Source organism: Hordeum vulgare, chromosome 6H (assembly GCF_904849725.1).
Source record: "Hordeum vulgare subsp. vulgare chromosome 6H, MorexV3_pseudomolecules_assembly, whole genome shotgun sequence".
NCBI classification, from domain to species: domain Eukaryota; kingdom Viridiplantae; phylum Streptophyta; class Magnoliopsida; order Poales; family Poaceae; genus Hordeum; species Hordeum vulgare.
Genome location: NC_058523.1, coordinates 457,843,686 through 457,863,452, shown reverse-complemented (window position 1 = coordinate 457,863,452; position 19,767 = coordinate 457,843,686). Strand labels below are relative to the sequence as shown.

Sequence of the window (19,767 nt, the reverse complement as noted above, 5' to 3'; positions counted from 1 at the left end):
ACATCTCGCCTGTTAGCAACGACGTATGACGCCGAATCCTCGGCTCCCTACTAGCAACTCCATCGATCTCCATCAAATGTAGTGCAGGGAAAACAAACAAGATCATTTCGTCATCCTCCTCCTCCCTCTTCCTAATGCAATCCCTCATATCTGAATCCATTTTATGACTAAAGAAGAAAAAAACCACTAGTTATCAATAGTGCAAGGTGTCCAAACATTGGTCCAGCATGCAAAGTTTGTGTGTACATAGAAGGCATACTCAAGTATAAAATCAGTCTGCCCTGCTTGAAGTATTTGTTTAAGCGACAAGATTAAAAGGGTGTCTGCATATGTACGTGTATATTCTAAATGATACTAGTACTACTGCTAATAGTGGAAGATTGGGCATGCCAGTTTTGAGCTGCCCAAAAGGAAGAGACACCTACAGACCTACGAAGTCTGGAACGCTAGATTAATTAAACAAGAGCAAAACTACTAAGCTAGCTAATGCACTCGTGCAGCGTGAGGCGCCATCGTCGGCGTCTGGACGGCAGCGTTGCTGCTGCACTGGTGGTATTTGTGAAGAAATTCAGGAGACTATGAGTCCGTCCCCTACAACCAGCCGTATCCTAGCTTGTACTAGTGTCTTTTTTCTGAAGACAACATTCATATTTCTGAAGACTATGCAAGACTATGCAGCTGCTTGCACTGGGTAGGTGCCTGCTACATTCAGATTTCTGTTTTTACCTGCTACATTCAGAAAATCGGTGTAATGTTCAAGGTGACATTTTTAGCTTCGTGTGGGCGTTGGCCTTGCAAGTTCAACTCCTCCCAGGTCGAGCCCTCACCTCCTCGCTTCAGCCGTATCCTCCCCTCCTCCTGGTCTCGTCCTCGTCCTCTCCTGGTCTCGGTCTCTGCACGGATTTGACAGAGAAACGCAGCCAGCGACAGCTCTGGTTGATTTAGGCACGAATCTGACCAAGAAACGCAAGCGAGGCGGAGCACGCACCTCTGGTAGATTCGTGGAGGACGAAGGGAGGAGCTCGCGGAAGGCTGGCGCTTCTTTGTTCCCGTCGATGTCGTGCCCTCTGTCCCCGTGGCCGGCACCTTCGCCACCGTCGTTGTCGCCTAGGGTTCGCCGGCACCTTCGCCGCCGTCGCTATCGCCTAGGGTTCGCGAGAGGAGAGACGTCTTCTGTTTTTTGGGAGAAGAGGTGTCGTCTGTTTGCGAGAGGATTGTTTCCACGGGAGGAGAGGTGGGGGTTGATTCCCTGCTGAAACCCGACAGTTTTGGACAGGATGTAACCCCGGTCGGGTTTAACCTAAGAAAGTTAACTGGTTCACAGGGATTTAATCACGGTCGAGGCAAAACCACGGGGTTTGACCGGGTTTCGGCTTCGATCCCGGCGGGGAAAGGCGGAACCGAACGAAGCCTAAGGGTTCGGCCGAAGTGGAAAGGAGGTGGAGGAGTCCACTTCCAATCCTACCCCTACTAGGATTCCATCTTATCTCTTCCTTCCCTTTTTCCCTTTTTCCCCTTATTTTGCTCCTTGGCCGAAATAGCCTTATTGGTCTAGCTGCACCAGCGCACTAAGGGTTGGTGCACCATCTTTAGGCCTATTAGGTTCTCTCCCGGGTGGGTGGCCCCTCCCGGTAAAACCCTGGAACCCATTCGTCACTCCCGGTACTTTACCGGTAATGCCCGAAAACTTTCCGGAAGCCAAATGCAACTTTCCTATATATAAATCTTTACCTACGGACCATCACATAGCTCCTCGTGACGTCCGCGATCTCATCGAGGACTCTGAACAATTTTCATTTACCAAACACACATAACTCAATTATATCGAAACGTCACCGAGCCTTAAGTGTGCAGACCCCGCAGGTTCGAGAACTATGTAGAGATGACCTGAGACACTCTCCGCTAAATAACCAATAGCGGGACCTGGATGCCCATATTGGCTCCTACATATTCTATGAAGATCTCTATTGGTTGAACCTTTATGTCAAGGATTCAGTTAATCCCGTATGATGTTCCCTTTGTCCTTCGGTATGTTACCTGCCCGAGGTTCAGTCGTCGGTATCTCTATACCTAGTTCAATCTCGTTACCGACAAGTCTCTTTACTCGTTTCATAATACAAGATCCCGTGACCAACTACTTAGTCACATTGCTTCTAGGGCTTGTTGTGATGTTGTATCACCGAGTGGGCCCTAGGATACCTCTCCGTCACACGGAGTGATAAATTTCAGTCTTGATTCACGCCAACCCAACAGACACCTTCGAAGATATCTATAGAGCACCTTTATAGTCACCTAGTTACGTTACACCATTGATACACACAAGGTATTCCTCCGGTGTTCGGGAGTTGCATGATCTCATAGTCATTGGAACAGATACATTGACATGCAGAAAACAATAGCAATAAACTGACACAATCATATGCTACGTTCATAGTTTGGGTCTTGTCCATCACATCATTCTCCTAATGATGTGATCCCGTTATCAAGTGACAACACTTGCCTATGGTCAGGAAACCTTGACCATCTTTAATTAACGAGCTAGTCAACTAGAGGCTCACTAGGGACATTGTGTTGTCTATATGTATCCACACATGTATTTGAGTTTCCAATCAATACAATTATAGCATGGATAATAAATGATTATCATGAAAAAGGAAATATAATAATAACCAATTTACCATTGCCTCTGGGGCATATTTCCAACAACCCTCCACTTCCCCCGAGCGCGGCGACAACAACGACTCTCCCCCTGAGCACGACGACAACGACATGTGGATCCAGTCCGACTGCAGCGGGTGGATCTAGTAGCCCGACGGGATCCCCTCCTCTATCTCCCCTAATAATAAAGCGCGGAGCGCTTCTGTCGTGCGTCACTGGTGGTTTTGCAAAAAAGTCCATCTGTTTTCTGGTATTCAACCCTCCGTCCAGATTTAAGTGGAGAAGAAAAACGTTTCAGTGATTAAAAAGAAAAAACACCCCCAGCTCACCTTATCCACCCCGTCCTCCACCGCGGGATCCTCTCTCCGATGATCCGCCACGCCACCCCTTGCCGTCGGCGTCCACGCCGCAGGAACAAAGAAATAGAAGGCGTCGCTGCGCCTCTTGCCGCCGGCGTCCGGCCGCAGCAGCCAAGCAAATGGCGAGGCGGTACGGACGACCTCCTCCATCTCAGTCTGTGTCCAACACATCTCGATTCGCGGGTGCAGGAGGATGAGGAAGCGCGGTCGAGGAGGGCGGCGTGCAGGTGCGTGAGGATGTCGGCCGCCGGTCGCCCTAACAAGGGCAAGGTACATGCGTACCTTTTGCTTGCTTCAATTCAAGAAAAGAAGCACCCAACCAAAAACACAGGAGGCCGACTGTTGACCCCGTCGCCACCAATTCACCATCGTCGTTGCCGCCACCAATTTACCACCGTCGTCGTCATCGCCGCCGCCGCCGGGGCTCCCTTCTACTGCTCCCCGCTACCTACCTCCCTGCCCTTAGGTAGCAACCTTACGCTCCCCATCTCCCAGTGCATCTCCCTCGTCTTTTCTTGATCCATTCCCCTTCCATTTTGATCGATTTTCTCACCTGCATCTAATTCTCAGGCAGAGGTTGAATGCATGTGTTTGGTTGAACAACAATTGAATTTCAAGCCTGCAGAGCCGAGCTGAGCCCTCTTCTTCTGGCTCGTGATTAGGTCCTGAATCCTTACGCACGTCGAGATCTGGATGAAATGTAAAACTAATCTGTACCTGATATTTATCTGTCGCCTGGATCGGTTTGCTTGGTTTTTGGTTGCAGGCATTGCCTCTGGATCCTGGGCAATGCAACGATGCTGAGCGACAGCGGCTCGATCTGGGGAGAGCTGGTCCAGGACGCCATGGAGCGTCAGTGCTTCTTCGACTCGGACGATGGTGGCACGAGTGCTTTAGCTTTTGACACGCAGCTGGTGGGGTGTGAAGAAGAATCTAAAACTGAATGGTGGTCGAACCTATTTAATTTAATTTATTTAATTCAATTTTCATCGAGGTGTTTTCTCGGGCTTTCTACATGCCTTAGGTACGTGCATCCGAACTCTCCTTATTATTCAGTTCAACTCGAGATTAGAGAAAAGAAATCAACCAATTTGCAATGTGATAAAACATTAGGAGGTAAAAGGTTAACTGCTGAGGCTGGAAAAAGTAAATAACATGAGAATTAACAACCGGTTCTCCATCGTCTTTCAAAGAATAATCATGAGTCTTCTTTCCTCTTCTTTCTCTGTTTACAGAATATCAAGTGAGGACATCAACACTTTAGTCACAATCCTCAGGCCTCTTGTCTGTAAGAACAAAAGCCACAAGTCAGCAGAGACAAGTAGTAGCTACAAACAATACATCAATAATGCCAATGGTAACATATATATGTCACAGTTGACCATAGCTCTTTCACATGAGTGTAAGGCTCCAGGAAAAATATGAGTCGTTCTTTGTTTGAGCCAGTGGACAAGATATATAGATCATTTTCAGACTTGATGTAGGGACAATTAGAAATAAGACGAATTACAGAATGGAAGACAAAATGTAGCTTGGTTATTCATTTTCTTATCCGAATTCCCGGTACACCCTTTAACCCCATCTTCCAGGCGGTTTTCCTATATAGCGTCGGAGGCTTTTTCATGCCGATAGAGACGCCGAACCTACTTGCCAGGTCAGTAAGCATGACTTTGTCTCTGCTAACATCAGCTCTCGAGTTATAGTAACCAAGCCATGCATGGTATGCGGCTTCCTTGATGCTCATGTCAACAATCTTGATCGAATCATCAACCATCAGTAACAGAAAATTCAGACGAGAATGTATGCATATAACACTGAAATACAAAATATGAACAAGTATGCCAGGCCAAACCTTTTGTTGAAGATGAGGAGAACGTTTTTTTTAGAAGAAGATGAGCAAAGTGTTCCGGAGGACGCGCTTTGTGTCTCGTGCGGAGGCTTGGTGTCTATGCTCAGAGTAGCTCACTCGCAAGAGTTTAGCAAGTTGTGCAAAAAACAATTTAAAATATATATTATTCAATTTATTTTTTGAAAATATGTTGTACACAAAAATGCTATTACCCATCAAAAAACAAAACATCATTACCACTCAATAAAAATGATAATTATTATTAAAAAAGTAATCCAATTTTTATGTAAGCATTACATTATAATTTAAAACTTTTAAAAAAACTTCTTTCGTCTAAAAATAGATGTCTTACATTTAATATTATAATTTACATTTAACATTTAATGACAAAACAAATGGGCTCTGCACTTTTTTTTAGCCCGGTGCAACGCACGGGCATTTGTACTAGTCTCTATCTATGGGAGCAAAAAGGGCATACCTCGGCCCAATGGTGCAGCACGACGACGTGCTCACGATGGTGACACTCCTCTTCGTGGTCTTTGCAGGAAGGAGAAAGTGGCCTTCGGTTGAGCTTTGGATAACGGGTTTACGTCGTCGAGTACCATTTAGACGATATGCAACCCTTCTTCCAGCCATGGACGACGTCGAGTACCATTTAGACGATATGCACATTTAGACGCCCGTTTAGACGAGGTGTTGGACGTTGGTTTTTGGATCATATCGTCTAAAACCGGTACACACATCCGTTTAAACGTGTTACTGAAGATGCTGTGACACGGAGATCCGGGACTCTTGTATCCTTACGTCATCGAACCGGCGGACGGAGGATGAAGGAGTCCGCGGACTCGCCGGCGATCGACAGTGGGATTGGATGCACCCTGTTCTCTCCTGTGTTTTTTTTTCTGAGGTAACCGTCAAGTTTTTTCTTTTTAGGTCCGAGGTAACCGGGAATAGCTTGAGTTTGTTTTACTTGACACTCTGGCCCGGCCCATTTTACGGGCGCTGCAGCGAGTGAAGGGAAGGGAACGGCTCGAGGATGTTCCATGTCTTAAAAAAGAAAAAGAAAAAGAAGGCTCGAGTATGTTCGACTCCCGTCCCGTCGCTCACCCGCCGTCTCCAAAATCCCCATCCGACCGGGACCCGCTGGCCGCACACGCGCAGCGTCGCCCGCTCCCCCAAATTCAAATTTCGAATTGCCCCTCCGCTCCCAGCCCGTCCACTTTAAACCCCACCCCATTCCCCTCCCCTCCCCTCCCCCAGATCCCCAATTCCACCCCCCGCCTCGCATTTCCACCCCCACCACCAAAACCCTAGCGCGGCCACACAACCTCTGTGTGCCGCCATGGCGCCCGCCGCGAAGAAGCCGCCGCTCAAGTCCAGCTCCTCGCACAACTCCGCCGCGGGGGATGCCGCCGGGAAGACCATCGAGGAGATGTACCAGAAGAAGACGCAGCTGGAGCACATCCTGCTGCGCCCGGACACCTACGTCGGCTCCATCGAGAAGCACACGGCGGCGCTCTGGGTCTACGAGAACCGCGCCATGGTGAACCGGCAGGTCACCTACGTCCCCGGCCTCTACAAGATCTTCGACGAGATCCTCGTCAACGCCGCCGACAACAAGCAGCGCGACCCCTCCATGGACTCCCTCAAGGTCGACATCGACGTCGCGGGGTGCTGCATCTCCGTCTTCAACAACGGAGACGGCGTGCCCGTCGAGATCCACCAGGAGGAGGGCATCTACGTGCCGGAGCTCATCTTCGGCCATCTCCTCACCAGCAGTAACTACGACGACAACGAGCGGAAGACCACCGGCGGGAGGAACGGCTACGGCGCCAAACTCGCCAACATCTTCTCCACGGAGTTCGTCATCGAGACCGCTGACGGGCGCCGCCAGAAGAGGTACAGGCAGGTGAGACAATCATGGACCCCGTGAGCGTTCTACGGTTGATATTCTGGTTTTCGGGTCGCTGTTTGGGCCTGGATTAGTTAGAACTGCACGCATCTGAAGAATCGATGTGCCATGTGACTGTACTGAGGCGCGGTTGGTTGTGACCACACCAGAGTTGATAATAATCTGTTAATATTGGAGTGCGAGACTGTACTTCTTATTATTTTTCTTACTGTGAACGAGATTTTGATATTAGAGTGGAGCATTTGCGTTGTTTAATCCGGCAAACGGCTAGAAATTTTGCAGGGTTGGTTCAAATTTTTTCGTCTGTTGAACCTACCTGAACAAGGTTTTCTTAATTATTCTATACTAAGAATTCGAATATTGTTTCCTTTGATAGTTGCAAGCATTGGCCGGTATGAGGAACCTAGCCGCATAAGGTTTCCTTAATGTAGGATTGGTACACACAGTAGGAGTATATATTAACTAATGTCTCCTGTACGTTCGTTAGGCACAGCCACCCAAATCACCAAGCACATGATACATTGTGACATTCCTCCTTGAATGCATGTGCAGGTTTTCTCTGAGAACATGGGGAAGAAGTCGGAGCCTGAGATTAAGAAGTGCAAGCAATCAGAGAACTGGACCAAAGTGACCTTCAAGCCTGACCTTGCAAAGTTCAACATGACCGAGCTCGAAGCTGATGTCGTGGCACTCATGATGAAGCGAGTAGTTGACATGGCGGGCACCCTTGGCAAAACCGTGAAGGTTGAGTTGAATGGCGAGAAGGTGGCAGTAAAAAGCTTCTCAGATTACGTGCAACTGTATATTGACTCCGCTTCCAAAGAAGGAATCGACCTACCAAGGTTTGCCATACTTTTTTGCTTGCCAGTTTGAGATGTCCACGAAAATCTCTGACAACTATTCTGATGTTCAAATTTGCCTTCTCTTCCAGAATTTACCAAAAGGTAAATGATCGTTGGGAGGTCTGTGTGAGTCTAAGTGAAGGCCAGTTCCAGCAGGTAAGCGCCGGCTAGTTTCCTGTGAAGCTCCATTACAGTGTGTTGTTATAGTTATACCTCAGACAATCTGTTTGGATTGCAGGTCAGTTTTGTAAATGGAATTGCAACCATAAAAGGTGGAACACACGTTGACTACGTTGCAAACCAAATTGCCAGCCATGTGATGGGCGTTGTGAACAAGAAGAACAAGCAGGCTAACATGAAGTCGCATGTAGTGAAGGGCTACCTATGGGTATTTGTTAATGCGCTCATTGACAACCCTGCATTTGATTCACAGACCAAAGAGACCTTGACGACTCGTCAAGGAAGCTTTGGGTCCAAGTGCGAGCTCCCTGATGATTTTCTTAAGAAGGGTATGTGATGACTGATGAGTTAACTTTGCTATCTTTGATTTGTCTATTGTGGCTGCACCACTAATGGTAATGTTTTCTTCTTACAATTGCAGTCTCTAGCTCGGGAGTTGTCAACAGTCTCCTTTCTTGGGCCGAGTTCAAGCTAAGCAAGGAACTTAAGAAGACTGATGGAACCAAGAAGACGAGTATTGTTGGCATCCCTAAACTGGAGGATGCAAATGATGCTGGTGGGAAGAACTCTGACAAGTGCACCTTGATCCTCACTGAAGGAGATTCGGCAAAGGCTCTAGCTGTGGGTAACACAAACCTATTAAATGCCATAGTATGCGATTTCACTGTCATACTGAAGAGCTCAGCCTGTTTTCTTTGCAGATGGCTGGGATAGGTGTAGTAGGAAGGGACCACTATGGCGTGTTTCCACTCAGGGGTAAATTATTAAATGTGAGAGAAGCAAGCCATAAGCAGTTAATGGAGAATGCGGAGATCCAAAATATAAAGAAAATATTAGGTCTGCAGCATGAAAAAAATTATGATAGCACAAAAGGCTTGAGATATGGCCACCTCATGATAATGACAGATCAGGTTTGCCTGACAACTTCTCCAGTCTATCCCAACTAGTTGAATTGAAGTTGTTTCTTGGCTTAGAGTGAATTGATGACATTTCAGGACCATGATGGTTCCCACATCAAAGGGTTGCTGATCAATTTCATTCACAAAGAGTGGCCGTCTCTCCTCAAAGTTCCTTCTTTCTTGGTCGAGTTCATCACTCCAATTATCAAGGTAGGCAAATCTTTGGGTCATTTGTCAGATGTATTTTTGTGTGTGAAGATACATAGTAATCCATATCAAATCCTAATATTTACCATTTAATTTTTTCTATATCTCTCTGTCAGACCAAATCGATATTATAACCCCAGTGAAAAACAATGCTTTTGTCTATTTGTCCAGGCAACTAAGGGCAAAACTGTTGAGCCATTTTACTCGATGCCAGACTATGAAGCATGGAAAGAGTCCTTAGGAACAAGTGCAAGTTCGTGGACTATAAAGTACTACAAGGTGTGCCTTTTGCGCCCCTTATTCAGTTTTTGCATTGTAGTTTTGCAAAATGATCTATAATGAAGATGTCTGTAGTTATGTTTGGTCTTAAAAGAGTTCTGACTGGTACAGGGGCTGGGAACCAGCACAGCTGAAGAAGGTCGGGATTACTTTGAACAAATTACCCGTCACAAGAAGGATTTTGTCTGGGCGGATGACAAAGAAGATGGTGACGCTATTGAGTTAGCGTTCAGCAAGAAAAAGATTGCTGAGAGGAAGGATTGGCTGACCAACTATCAGGTTAAATATTTGCATCCTTTCCCAGTTTGATAGAAGTTCCTTATTCTGTATCAATAGTAACACACATACCTTATTGCAGCCTGGTACTTGTCTTGACCAACGTGAGAAACGCATCAAGTACAGCGATTTTATCAACAAAGAGCTGATACTCTTCTCGATGGCAGACCTTGAACGGTCAATACCTTCAATGGTTGATGGCTTTAAACCAGGACAGAGGAAGATTTTGTTTTGCTCGTTCAAGAAGAATTTGATTAAAGAATCTAAGGTTTGCAAAAGAGCTTTTGAATTTGTATTGGAATAATCATGCATATTACTAAATCTGTTACCTTTATTGGCTAGGTGGCACAATTTATTGGCTATGTGTCAGAACACTCAGCATACCACCATGGTGAGCAGAGTCTAGCAAGCACAATTGTAGGAATGGCTCAGGATTTTGTCGGCAGCAATAATATTAATCTTTTGGAGCCCCGTGGCCAGTTTGGTACCAGAAATGCGGTGGGTTAGCTTTGCTGAAGCCAAGTACTAGATGACTCTGTTTGTATTGGGTTCTCATTCTTCTTTGCTTGTTTACATTCATTTCAGGGTGGCAAAGATGCTGCTAGTGCTAGGTACATCTTCACCAGATTAAATCCTATCACCCGCTTAATTTTTCCGAAAGATGATGATGTTCTTCTGAACTATTTGAATGAAGATGGGCAGTCAATTGAACCCACCTGGTAATATATATTATCTCTTTGAACATTCATCCTGCCAATTATGATTGTGATTGGATTTATTTTTGTGAACCTAAAATGTGCCATGTTATGTTCAGGTATATGCCAATCATTCCCATGGTTTTGGTCAATGGAAGTGAAGGCATTGGCACTGGATGGAGCACCTATGTCCCGAACTACAATCCAAGAGATATTATTGCTAATCTGAAAAGGTTGCTTAATGGGGAGGCTATTGTACCAATGGTTCCTTGGTACAGGGGGTTCAAGGTTGGTGCAATGCTTTTACTAGCATAATATTTCTGTTAGACTGAAAGTTTGGCTGCTTAATTCTGCAATTGATATTTATGCAATTTGTTTTTCCATCACCTGACAGGGTTCTTTGAAGGAGACAAGTTCAAAGGCAACTGGTGTGACATATACCATCACTGGTGTTATAGAGGAAGTTGCTGACACCAAGCTTAAAATAACTGAGCTTCCTGTCCGCCGCTGGACTACAGATTACAAAGAGTTTCTTGAATCCATGTGTCCTATTCCTATCAAGGAAAAGGAAAAGAGCAAGGACAAGAACAAGGAAAAGAAGAAGGACAAGGACAAGGACAAGGACAAGGAAAAGGAAAAGAGCAAGGAACCACCATTGTTAGAGGTACTCCATCGGGTCACTGTTATAAGATGTTTTAGATATTTTAACATGGACTGAAATGATGAACTAACACTCTAAATGTGCCCACATAGATCCCATTCAGAAAAAAGTTAGAACGTCTTGTAATATTGAAGGAGGGAATAGTTAATAGTACAAATAGTTCATTCTCTTGGGTTCCAGATGTTTTGACTTTCTTGAACCGCAACCGATTTACAGGAAATAAGGTCGCAGTGTGATCATGCGGATGTGGAATTTGAACTTATACTGAGTGAGCAAAACATGAATATAGCTAAGCAAGAAGGCCTTGAGAAGAAATTCAAGCTGACTACCACAATAGGAACAACAAACATGCATTTGTTTGATTCACATGGTAAAATCAAAAAATATGACAACCCAGAGGATGGTGAGTATCCCTAACACGGGCCTGTATTATAGCAACAAATCCTTTTACTTGTGGTTTTGGCACTGACATTATGTTAACTTTCCAGTACTTCAAGAATTCTTTGATTTGAGGTTCAAATTCTATGTCAACCGGAAGGTACATGTTGATATTTTCCTTTAGTCGTTCATCCGCAAACTACTGCATTATTATCTAACAATGTATGTTGTGCAGAAAGTAATGATGGAAAACATGGGGAATGAGTTGCTGAAGTATCAGAACAGAGTTAGGTTTATTCTTGCTGTTATTTCCGAGGACATCATAGTCAATAACAGGAAGAGGGCAGACCTATTCCTGGAGCTGAAGCAGAAGAACTATACACCTTTCCCAAAGAAAAAACCCACGTCTGGGCCAGTTGCTGTAGGATCTACAGAAGCAGAGGAAGATAATGATCAGAGTCCTGCTGAAGCTGCAGCAAGTGATTATGAGTATCTTCTTGCAATGTCGATTGGTACCTTGACTTTGGAGAAGGTGAACGAGCTCATTGCGCAGCAGGATAAGTTAAAGGCTGATCTTGAAATGCTGCGTAATACAGAGCCACAAACTCTTTGGCTGAGAGACCTTGACGCTCTTGAGAAGGAACTGGATGTAAGCAGTGTTTCTCTCTGTTCTTATGTATTTTTTCTTTCACTTCAGCAGTTTTTTCTTGATGTTATGTGTTTCACTGCTCTTCTCACATTCATTTTCATACAGGTGTGTGATGCAAAACTTGAAGCTGAGCAGCAGAACAGATCAAGCAAGCGCGCTAAAAATTCTGAAAAGGCGAAGGATTCTAAGGCAGCACCCAAGAGGGCAGTGGCAGCTAAGAAGGCGAAGGTACAGACTAACACAAGTGATACATTTCTTGAGTTGCAGCGGACTAGGTAGTACTTGTTGCTCTTTACTGATAAATCAATCAAACTTTTAAAGGCGAATTCGGCTGGGAGTGATGATGATGATTATGAAGCAGCAATTCCAAAACGTGCAGCACAAAAGAAGAAACCACCACCCAAAAAGGTTGGTTCCTCAATCAAGCCTTTTCTTATTGTGCTTGTCATAGTTTATTTGCTGCCTTAACAAGTCAATTTAACAATTTCATAGGCAAGTGCACCGGTGAAAGATGAAGAGGAGGAAGTGGCTGATCTGAAAGACCGCCTGGCTGCTTACAATATTAATGACTCCTCTCCAGAACCCAGTGGTAATTGCCATTGGCATAATGTTGTGTTTGTGAACATAAAATATGCATCTCTTACAAGTTTGAGCTGATGGTGTAACCACGTGTGCAGCCATGGAAACAGAAGAACAGCAGAAAGGAAAGAAAGGGGGGAACGGACCAAGCAAAAGAGGTGCAGCAAAGAAGGCCATGTCATCCTTAGCTGAGATTTCTGATGAAGACATAGCAGAGCCCCAGCATGAGAGCGAGGATGAGGGGTCTTCCATGGAAGTTGAGAAGAAGACTAAAGGAAAACAGCCTGCTGCTGCGAAGCCAAAGACTGCTGCCATCAGGAAGAGAGCGCCAGCTCAGAGCAAAGGCATGAGGCAGAAAGTGATGGAAGAAATATTCAAGCCTACTGATGACAGCAACCTCAGTGCTCCTTCTCCTGAGAAGAAGGTGCGAAGGATCAGGGACTCCCCCTTCAACAAGAAGAGCGGCTCGGTTCTGCACAGAATGGCGAGCACTTCAACAGGGGTAGAAGATGATGAGGCTCCTCCCTCCGGCAGCTCTGCTGAGCCAGTTGCACCTAGAAGGACAACAAGGGAGAGGAAGGCGGCGGTAGTCTACGTCGCTTCCGGGAGTGAAGATGATGAGTCTGAGGATGAAGATGTGTCGGAACCAAGTGACGATGATGACTTCTCTGAAGATGACTAGACTCCTTGGCTCAACCGCTCAAACATTGCAGTGGCTAGTGTCTAGAGACATTTGGTTGGCTAATCTGATGTATTGGTGCTTTGCTCAGGTGCATCTCTTGTGCGTCGTATGTTATGTTTGGTTGCTGAGACATTCTGTGAGCTAATCGGTTTGAGACTTGTGCCTATCACCATCTCTAGTTCTGTTTTATTCATGCCTGAGACATGTTGCTTAGCTTAAAGTGTGGATTTTAATCTCTAGTTCTATGCTCTGTATTTCTGTATTCTGTTCATATGCTTTGATGTGCTATTGCTGTCTTGGTCTTGGCGGCAGTTATATCTTGGTTGTCAGTTAGTTCTGCTATTTAAAACAGGGTGCCGATGCAGGCAAATTCTTTGTCTATTAGAGTGTTTGGATACAAGATTGGATGTCCAGTTGTCATATCCAGCTATGCGCATGATTTCTCTGAACTGAAGTTATTGGTGAATGGTGTCATACTCCCCCTCCTGGGTACCAAGTTAAAGCTCAATTTATCCTCCTTGAAACTAAATATTAGGATAAACTCATTTTATCTTTTTGAAAGACCTAGCCTCAGGCTGGCATATATTGATTCAAAGGAGGTAGCATGATGGAAAACAAAGATCGCAGGGGATATGATCCGAGTGATCAAGGAAAAAAGAAAAGAAAGGGAAAAACAAGATTAAGGGGGGGGGGGGGGGTATGTTTTCACGGAGGATCCCAGAACGGGTGCTTCAAAACTGTGGTTCCGGCTTGTCTTCATAGCTCTACGGTGTTATTGATAGCATATTTCATGCCATGGAGGTCCGCAACTTTGTTCCTGAAGGTCCACGCATTCCTCTCTTTCCAAATTTCTGACACGATCAAAATGCTGATTCTCTTGACTGCTTTCTTGTGTTTTGGTAAAGTAGAGTTGATCATCGTGGCTAAGATGTCGGATGATTTTTTCCTTGTCCTCCCATGCTCCCGGGTGCAGTGTCACACAACCATGATGCAATGCCGCGTGTGTCCATATTTGGAGGGACATCCGGCATTGCCAGAACAGGTGCTTCGCTGATTCGAGGTTCCGATGACATAGTTGGCAAAAGTAGCCGTTTGGCCACCCTCTGCGTTGAAGTCGGTCGTTGCACCAAAGTCTGTTTTTTAGGAGCAGCCAGAGGAAGAACTGTAGTCATCCCGGTGCCGAGGTTGCCCAAATCATCTTTTTGTACTCCGATGTGAGGTGTCCTTGGAACTGGGCCTTGTATGCCGAACTCGCAGAATATACACCTGAAGCTTCGAGATTCCAATTGATTGTGTCTTGTCTCCCTTCTTGCAAATGAACCTGCGTGTCTCGGATCCATTTGAGTAACCTAATTGCCTCTTCCCACATCTGCACCATGTTCCCATGGGCGAGGTCTGCTATCCATGTGCTGTTAGCAAGTGCATCGCGAAGTGATCTGTTCTTTCGCCTGGAGTGTGCAAAGAGGTTTGGGAAGGACGTCTTTAGGTTTCCGGAGCCCGTCCAAGAGCAGTGCCAAAATGATGTCGTTGCGCCGTCTCCTAGGGTGACCGTCGTAGATGCATGGAAGAGGGCCCTATCGGCCTCGTCACATGGTAGAACCATGCCATGCCATGGTCTCTCTTGGCTAGTCCAGGATAGCCAGAGCCATCGTAGCCTAAGAGCTCTACTGAAGCGATTTAACTCGAGGATTCCTAAACCTCCGTTTTCCACAGGGGAGCAAACTGTCGGCCAGTTTACTTTGCATTTTCCTCCATTAGGTTCATCATCCTGTGCCCATAGGAACCGTCGCCTAACTTTGTCTACCTCGGCAAGGAATTTTTTTGGCATCCTAAGGACTGATAACGCGAAGGTTGGTAGGGCGGTTAGGACGCTGCGGACGAGGACGCGTCTGCCGGCGATGTTTAGGAGTCTACCCTTCCATCGTGCTAGCCTTGCCCTAATTCTGTCTAGAATGAATTGTATGTGGACTAGACGAAGTCTTGCTAGGGTGAATTGCAAACCTAAGTATTTTAACGGGAAACCCTTAGTTTCCCCCCCCCCCCGAAGTTAACCAGGATCTCTTGTAGGTTAATTCCGTCGCAGCGGATGGCCGACGCGGTTGACTTCGCCGGGTTGATGCGAAGGCCCGAGGCGTGTCCAAAATCTCGGAGAATCATCATCAAGTTGTCGATCTCTGCTTTGCTTGGGTTAGCAAAAATTACGGCGTCGTCGGCATAGAGGCTAATCCGGAGGGGGATGTTCCTTCCCGACAATGGGGCTAGCAGGCGCATTTCCGTTGCTTTCTCGAGCAGGCGGTGGAGTGTATCTATTGCGATGATGAAAAGTAGCGGTGAAAGGGAGTCCCCTTGTCTAAGTCCTCTTTGATGGCCGAAAGAGCGGCGGACGGAGCCATTCAGCATGATCGAGGACGATGCCGTGCTAAAAAGGAGTGCCATCCAGTCGCGCCAATGTGCTGGGAACCCTAGCTGTTGCAGCACTTCTAACAAATATTCCCATGAGACATTGTCGAAAGCCCTCGCTATATCTAATTTAAGTAGCAGAGCCGGTACTTTCTTCTTGTGTAGCGTTCTTACTACGTTTTGCACATATAGGAAGCTGTCTTGAGTAGACTTGGAGCGCAAGAAAGCTGATTGAGCCGGGGAGATGATGGTGTTAATCTCCATGGCTAGACGTCTGGAAAGAACCTTGGTGATCAGTTTCGCTACTGAGTGGATTAGGCTGATCGGTCGAAAATCCTCTACCCTTGTGGCGCCCTCTTTTTTTGGAAGAAGGATTACCCTAGCTGTGTTGAGCGTGCCAAAATCTCCCCTTGATAAGTTGTAGAAGCTACTGAAAACACTCATGATGTCCTCTTTTATTATTGACCGGCAAGACCTGAGGAAGGTCCCTGTGAAGCCGTCTGGTCCTGGTGCTTTTTCTGCCGGTGTTTCCTTTATCGCTTCCCAAACCTCCTCCTGAGAGAAAGGGTTATCTAGTCCCCTATTTTGTACTGATGGAAGCTCGAGACTCGTCCAGTCAATCGATAGTGGTCTATCCGCCCTAGTACCCCAATTCTGCTCGAAGTGGCTAAAGATGGCTTCTTCCTTTTGCTCGTGTGAGGATGCTACTCCAGTTCCTACTTGCAGGCAGTGGATGAATTTTTTTCGTTTTCGGGCTGATGCCTTGGCATGAAAAAACTTCGTCCCCGCATCTCCGAGTCTGATCCAAATAAGGCGTGATGCCTGTCGTCGACGCGCTCGTTCTAGTGCCACCAGCCCTAGTAGCCGTAGCTTGAGTAGTTTGCGCAAGGCGGAATTCTGCGTCTAAGAGTGTACGATCCTCCTGCGCTACATCTAGGCGAAGCACTACTTCCGCAGCCAGATGAAATTGCAGTTTTGCGTGGCTGAAAAAACCCTCACTCCATGTCTTCAAATCGCATGCCGTCCTTAACAATTTTATGCCAAGTCTATGAAAAGCACAAGTGGATTGTACTGGTCTATTCCATGCTCTCTGTACCGTGACGTGGAAGCGTGGGAAACTCGGCCAAAAAATTTCAAATTTGAAACTGGTCGGGCGAGGGGCAGCTGTGGTGTCCAGAAGAACTAGCGGACAGTGATCCGACATTGCCGTTGATGCGGCATGCAGGGATACCATGGGGAAGCAGCTTTCCCAAGGGATGTTGCAGAAAAACTTGTCAATACTAACTAGGGTGGGATCCCGGTGCTCATTACTCCAAGTGTATCTGTGATTTGTGCATCTTATCTCTTTCAGTCCCGCCGAGTCGATTGCCGATCTAAACCTACCCATCAGCCTGCGGTTGAGGATTAGGTTGTTCTTGTCTCGTGCTTCGTAGATGAGATTAAAATCCCCGTTGATGGGGCATGGTTCAGACATCGGCGGTGCAGAGGAGGTAATTTTCCGTAGGAAATCTTCCTTTCTAGCATCATCCGTCGGGCCGTAGACAGAAGATAGCCAAAAACTATGGTTCTGCCCTGCTAGGGTGACCCTAGCCGTGATGGCAAAGATTCCTATTGCGTGGGAGGTGACGGTGGCGAGGTCTTTATCCCATAGGATAGCTGCCCCCCACAAGTGCCGATTACCGGTAGCGCTATGCATCCGGTGAGGTTCGCTCCCCCAATTTCTCTAACTAGCTCTGGCGACCATGCTGAGATCTTGGTCTCTTGGAGACAAAGAATGGCAGCCCGATGTGCGTTTGCCATCTCCCCGACAGCTGCCCTCTTAGCCGGGCTGTTTAAACCGCGGACATTCCAGCACATAATAGGTGGGAAGTTGACACTCATTTGGAACACTTGTTTAACTTCGAAGTTAGAAAACTAAACGGCCTCATGCCCATGACACACACTGCCATCTTACTACTGGAGAACCGGTGCCCATCAACAGGCCCCAAGACGCGCCGGCTAATAGTTGTCATCCCTCTGCCCGAAAGAACCTTACATAATACTAACTTAAACTTAAACCGAGCTAGACTCGGTTGTCTTCGGAGTGGAATAGAAAGGTTGATTAACATGATCAGACCATGGCCTCCTCGGCAGCTCCTTAGGGCCAATCATGCTAGCCATGACCCGCAGTGCGTCGCTGTTGAAGCGAGTTAGCTTGGCAATCACTGCTAGATCACTGTCGGACAGTGGTTCGTCGAAACGCTGCAGGAGTGCTCTCGCCACCTCATCAGTCATCTTGTCACGGGGGCCAGCAGTCACAGCTCCTTCACGAGACGCAGTGAGGCGCGCTGTGCTACTGGCACCGTCGAGCCGCTTGCCGCCTGCCTGGCGTTGTGTCTAGTCGGGGTCGAGGAAGCTCTAGTCTTGGGTGGTGCAGCTGGGCGTCTAGCAGGTGCCGGTGCAGGGGCAGCCGCGATGCGAGGTTGTTTGCTGGCTCGGTACAGGCCTTGTGTCTCCTGCCGGTCGGCGGCGGATGCTCCTAGCTGCAGCTTGCTGACTCTGCCTGTGACTGCTCCCAGCTACAGCTGCATCGTACATGCCGGCGTTGGGGTCGTCCTGTTGTACTGGCCCATGTCCGACGCCGTGACGGACATCGTGGGGCTGAAAGCGTCGAGCCGCACCGCCTCTTTAGGGTCGTTGAGCAGCAGTGCCGCGTCGAACTCCAGCGGCGAGTTGATCGCCGCCTCTGCAGCCGCGTGGACGTCGGCCGCCATGCTGTCGACGGCAGCGGAGGTGATGGATGGCTTCGATGCCGACTTGAAAAAGTCTTCGACAGGGTCTTTTCCTGTGCGCCCCAGGTCGGGGTCAGTCACCCTCCTGCTGCCAAGGGTCTCGTGGGCGTCCCTCCCGACAGAGGGAGGCGGAGGAGGGGGACGCGGCCGCTGTTGTTGGGGCTGCAGTCGTGCCCTCGAGCGGTCTCTCCCCGCCCCCTGTCGTCTCCCAGTCACGTCGTTGGACCTACAACGGGACTGCGGGGAGCGGCTACGGTGGCGCGGTGCAGGGGCAGCCCTGGGAGGGGCCTGGGAGTGTCCACGGCGAAGGATGACATCTCTCCAGGACCTGTGGCCACCTCCCCCCGAACCCCCCTCGTCGTCCTGATCCCTCGTGCGGCTACCCGACGGCCTGCCGTGGCAACCCAAGTCTGCCACCGGCGCACGAGCCGGGCGCTGGTTGCGCCCCGACGCATGCCTATCCTCAACCCCCATCTTCCAGGTTGCTGGAGCCACCACCCGGAAAGGGGTGGAGTCATCGTCGCTGCCTCACGAAGGGAGGCCGCTCTGGCCCGAGTGAGATGAGCGTGGAGATGGCGGCGTCCAATCTTCGATCCTATCGACATGGATTAGCATGGTGTAGTCCGTCGTGGCTCGCGGTGGCGCGACACGCCTGTCGGGAGGGGAGAACCCCTCCATCTCTTCCACCCTGCCCGCACCGCGCGGTAGCACCGCCATGGTATGCGAGGTAGGGATGTTTGCGATGTCGCACGTCCACACCCAGCAGGCAAATTTTTTGGTGTGGCTGCGTTTGAGGGTCCGACTGTCGAGCCGATCCACTCGAACTCTCTTCCCCAGAATCTCCTTCGCCCCCTCACCTGACCAAAACTGCATTGGCATCATCTCCACGACGACGCGGACATGCAGGAGCAGGGAGTCGAATACGGCGTGGTCATGCTCATGCCAGGATGCGATGTTGAAGGAGGCACCCTCGACACGGATGGAGCCGCGGCGTACCGCGTTGACTTGGTGTGCAGGCTGTGTGAAAAGGACCAAGAAATGCTCTGGATGGTGTGCTGTGACGCGTAGAGAATGCACTGGCACCGAAACCAGCCCCTCGAGTGCTCTGCCCACTGCCATGGGTGAGGTGGCGTTGACCCCGTCTGCCGCCGTGAGTGTGACGGCGTGGCTACGGAGGAAGAAGACCGTCTGGTCAATGGCCGCGGAGGGGATGGTGACGGAGCGGGTGGCCCTGGGCCGGCGCGCGTGGTCAAGGTGGCGAAGCATGGCCGGGGAGAGCTGCGACATAGTGGAGGTCGCCGGTGGTGGGAAGCGAATGTGGTGATGCTGAGGTTGAGCCGGGGGGGGGGGGACCTAGCCTATCTCTCACAGGGCCTCCCCGACCTCGGACAAGGTGGTCCTGAGGGCAGCGTTTTGCTATGTAGCCGGCCCTCCTATAGGTGATGCAGTGTATTAGATCCCAACAGTCGACAAGACGATGGCGCTTGCTGA

The 19,767-nt window shown here is 48.3% G+C and overlaps 2 protein-coding genes across 2 annotated transcripts in view; one reads left to right on the top strand and one right to left on the bottom strand.

Moving 5' to 3' along the window:
* Positions 1-3,167, bottom strand: part of LOC123405597 — a 31,898-nt gene extending 28,731 nt beyond the window's left edge. Inside the window, exon 1 of the mRNA XM_045099229.1 lies at positions 2,988-3,167. Within this exon, the coding sequence (XP_044955164.1) occupies positions 2,988-3,167 (180 nt within the window). The remainder of the gene's footprint in view (positions 1-2,987) is intronic.
* Positions 3,168-6,120: 2,953 nt separating this feature from the next.
* LOC123401725 (DNA topoisomerase 2) lies at positions 6,121-13,344 on the top strand. The gene is made up of 21 exons (XM_045095581.1): positions 6,121-6,775; positions 7,331-7,620; positions 7,710-7,776; positions 7,859-8,129; positions 8,222-8,421; positions 8,502-8,711; positions 8,796-8,909; positions 9,078-9,185; positions 9,297-9,464; positions 9,544-9,729; positions 9,804-9,959; positions 10,047-10,180; positions 10,276-10,444; positions 10,551-10,820; positions 11,034-11,220; positions 11,306-11,355; positions 11,431-11,844; positions 11,950-12,072; positions 12,166-12,252; positions 12,337-12,433; positions 12,522-13,344. The coding sequence occupies exons 1-21, from the start codon at positions 6,209-6,211 to the stop codon at positions 13,103-13,105; spliced, it is 4,452 nt and encodes a 1,483-aa protein (XP_044951516.1). The 5' UTR covers positions 6,121-6,208; the 3' UTR covers positions 13,106-13,344.
* The last annotated feature ends 6,423 nt before the right edge of the window (positions 13,345-19,767 follow it).

Bases quoted from the DNA above. Each gene is read 5' to 3' on its own strand.
- LOC123401725 (XM_045095581.1), top strand. From the start codon at position 6,209: ATGGCGCCCGCCGCGAAGAAGCCGCCGCTCAAGTCCAGCTCCTCGCAC. The intron at 9,960-10,046 runs GTGGGTTAGCTT...CATTCATTTCAG, and splicing joins AGTTTGGTACCAGAAATGCG to GGTGGCAAAGATGCTGCTAG. The intron at 10,821-11,033 runs GTACTCCATCGG...ACCGATTTACAG, and splicing joins AGGAACCACCATTGTTAGAG to GAAATAAGGTCGCAGTGTGA.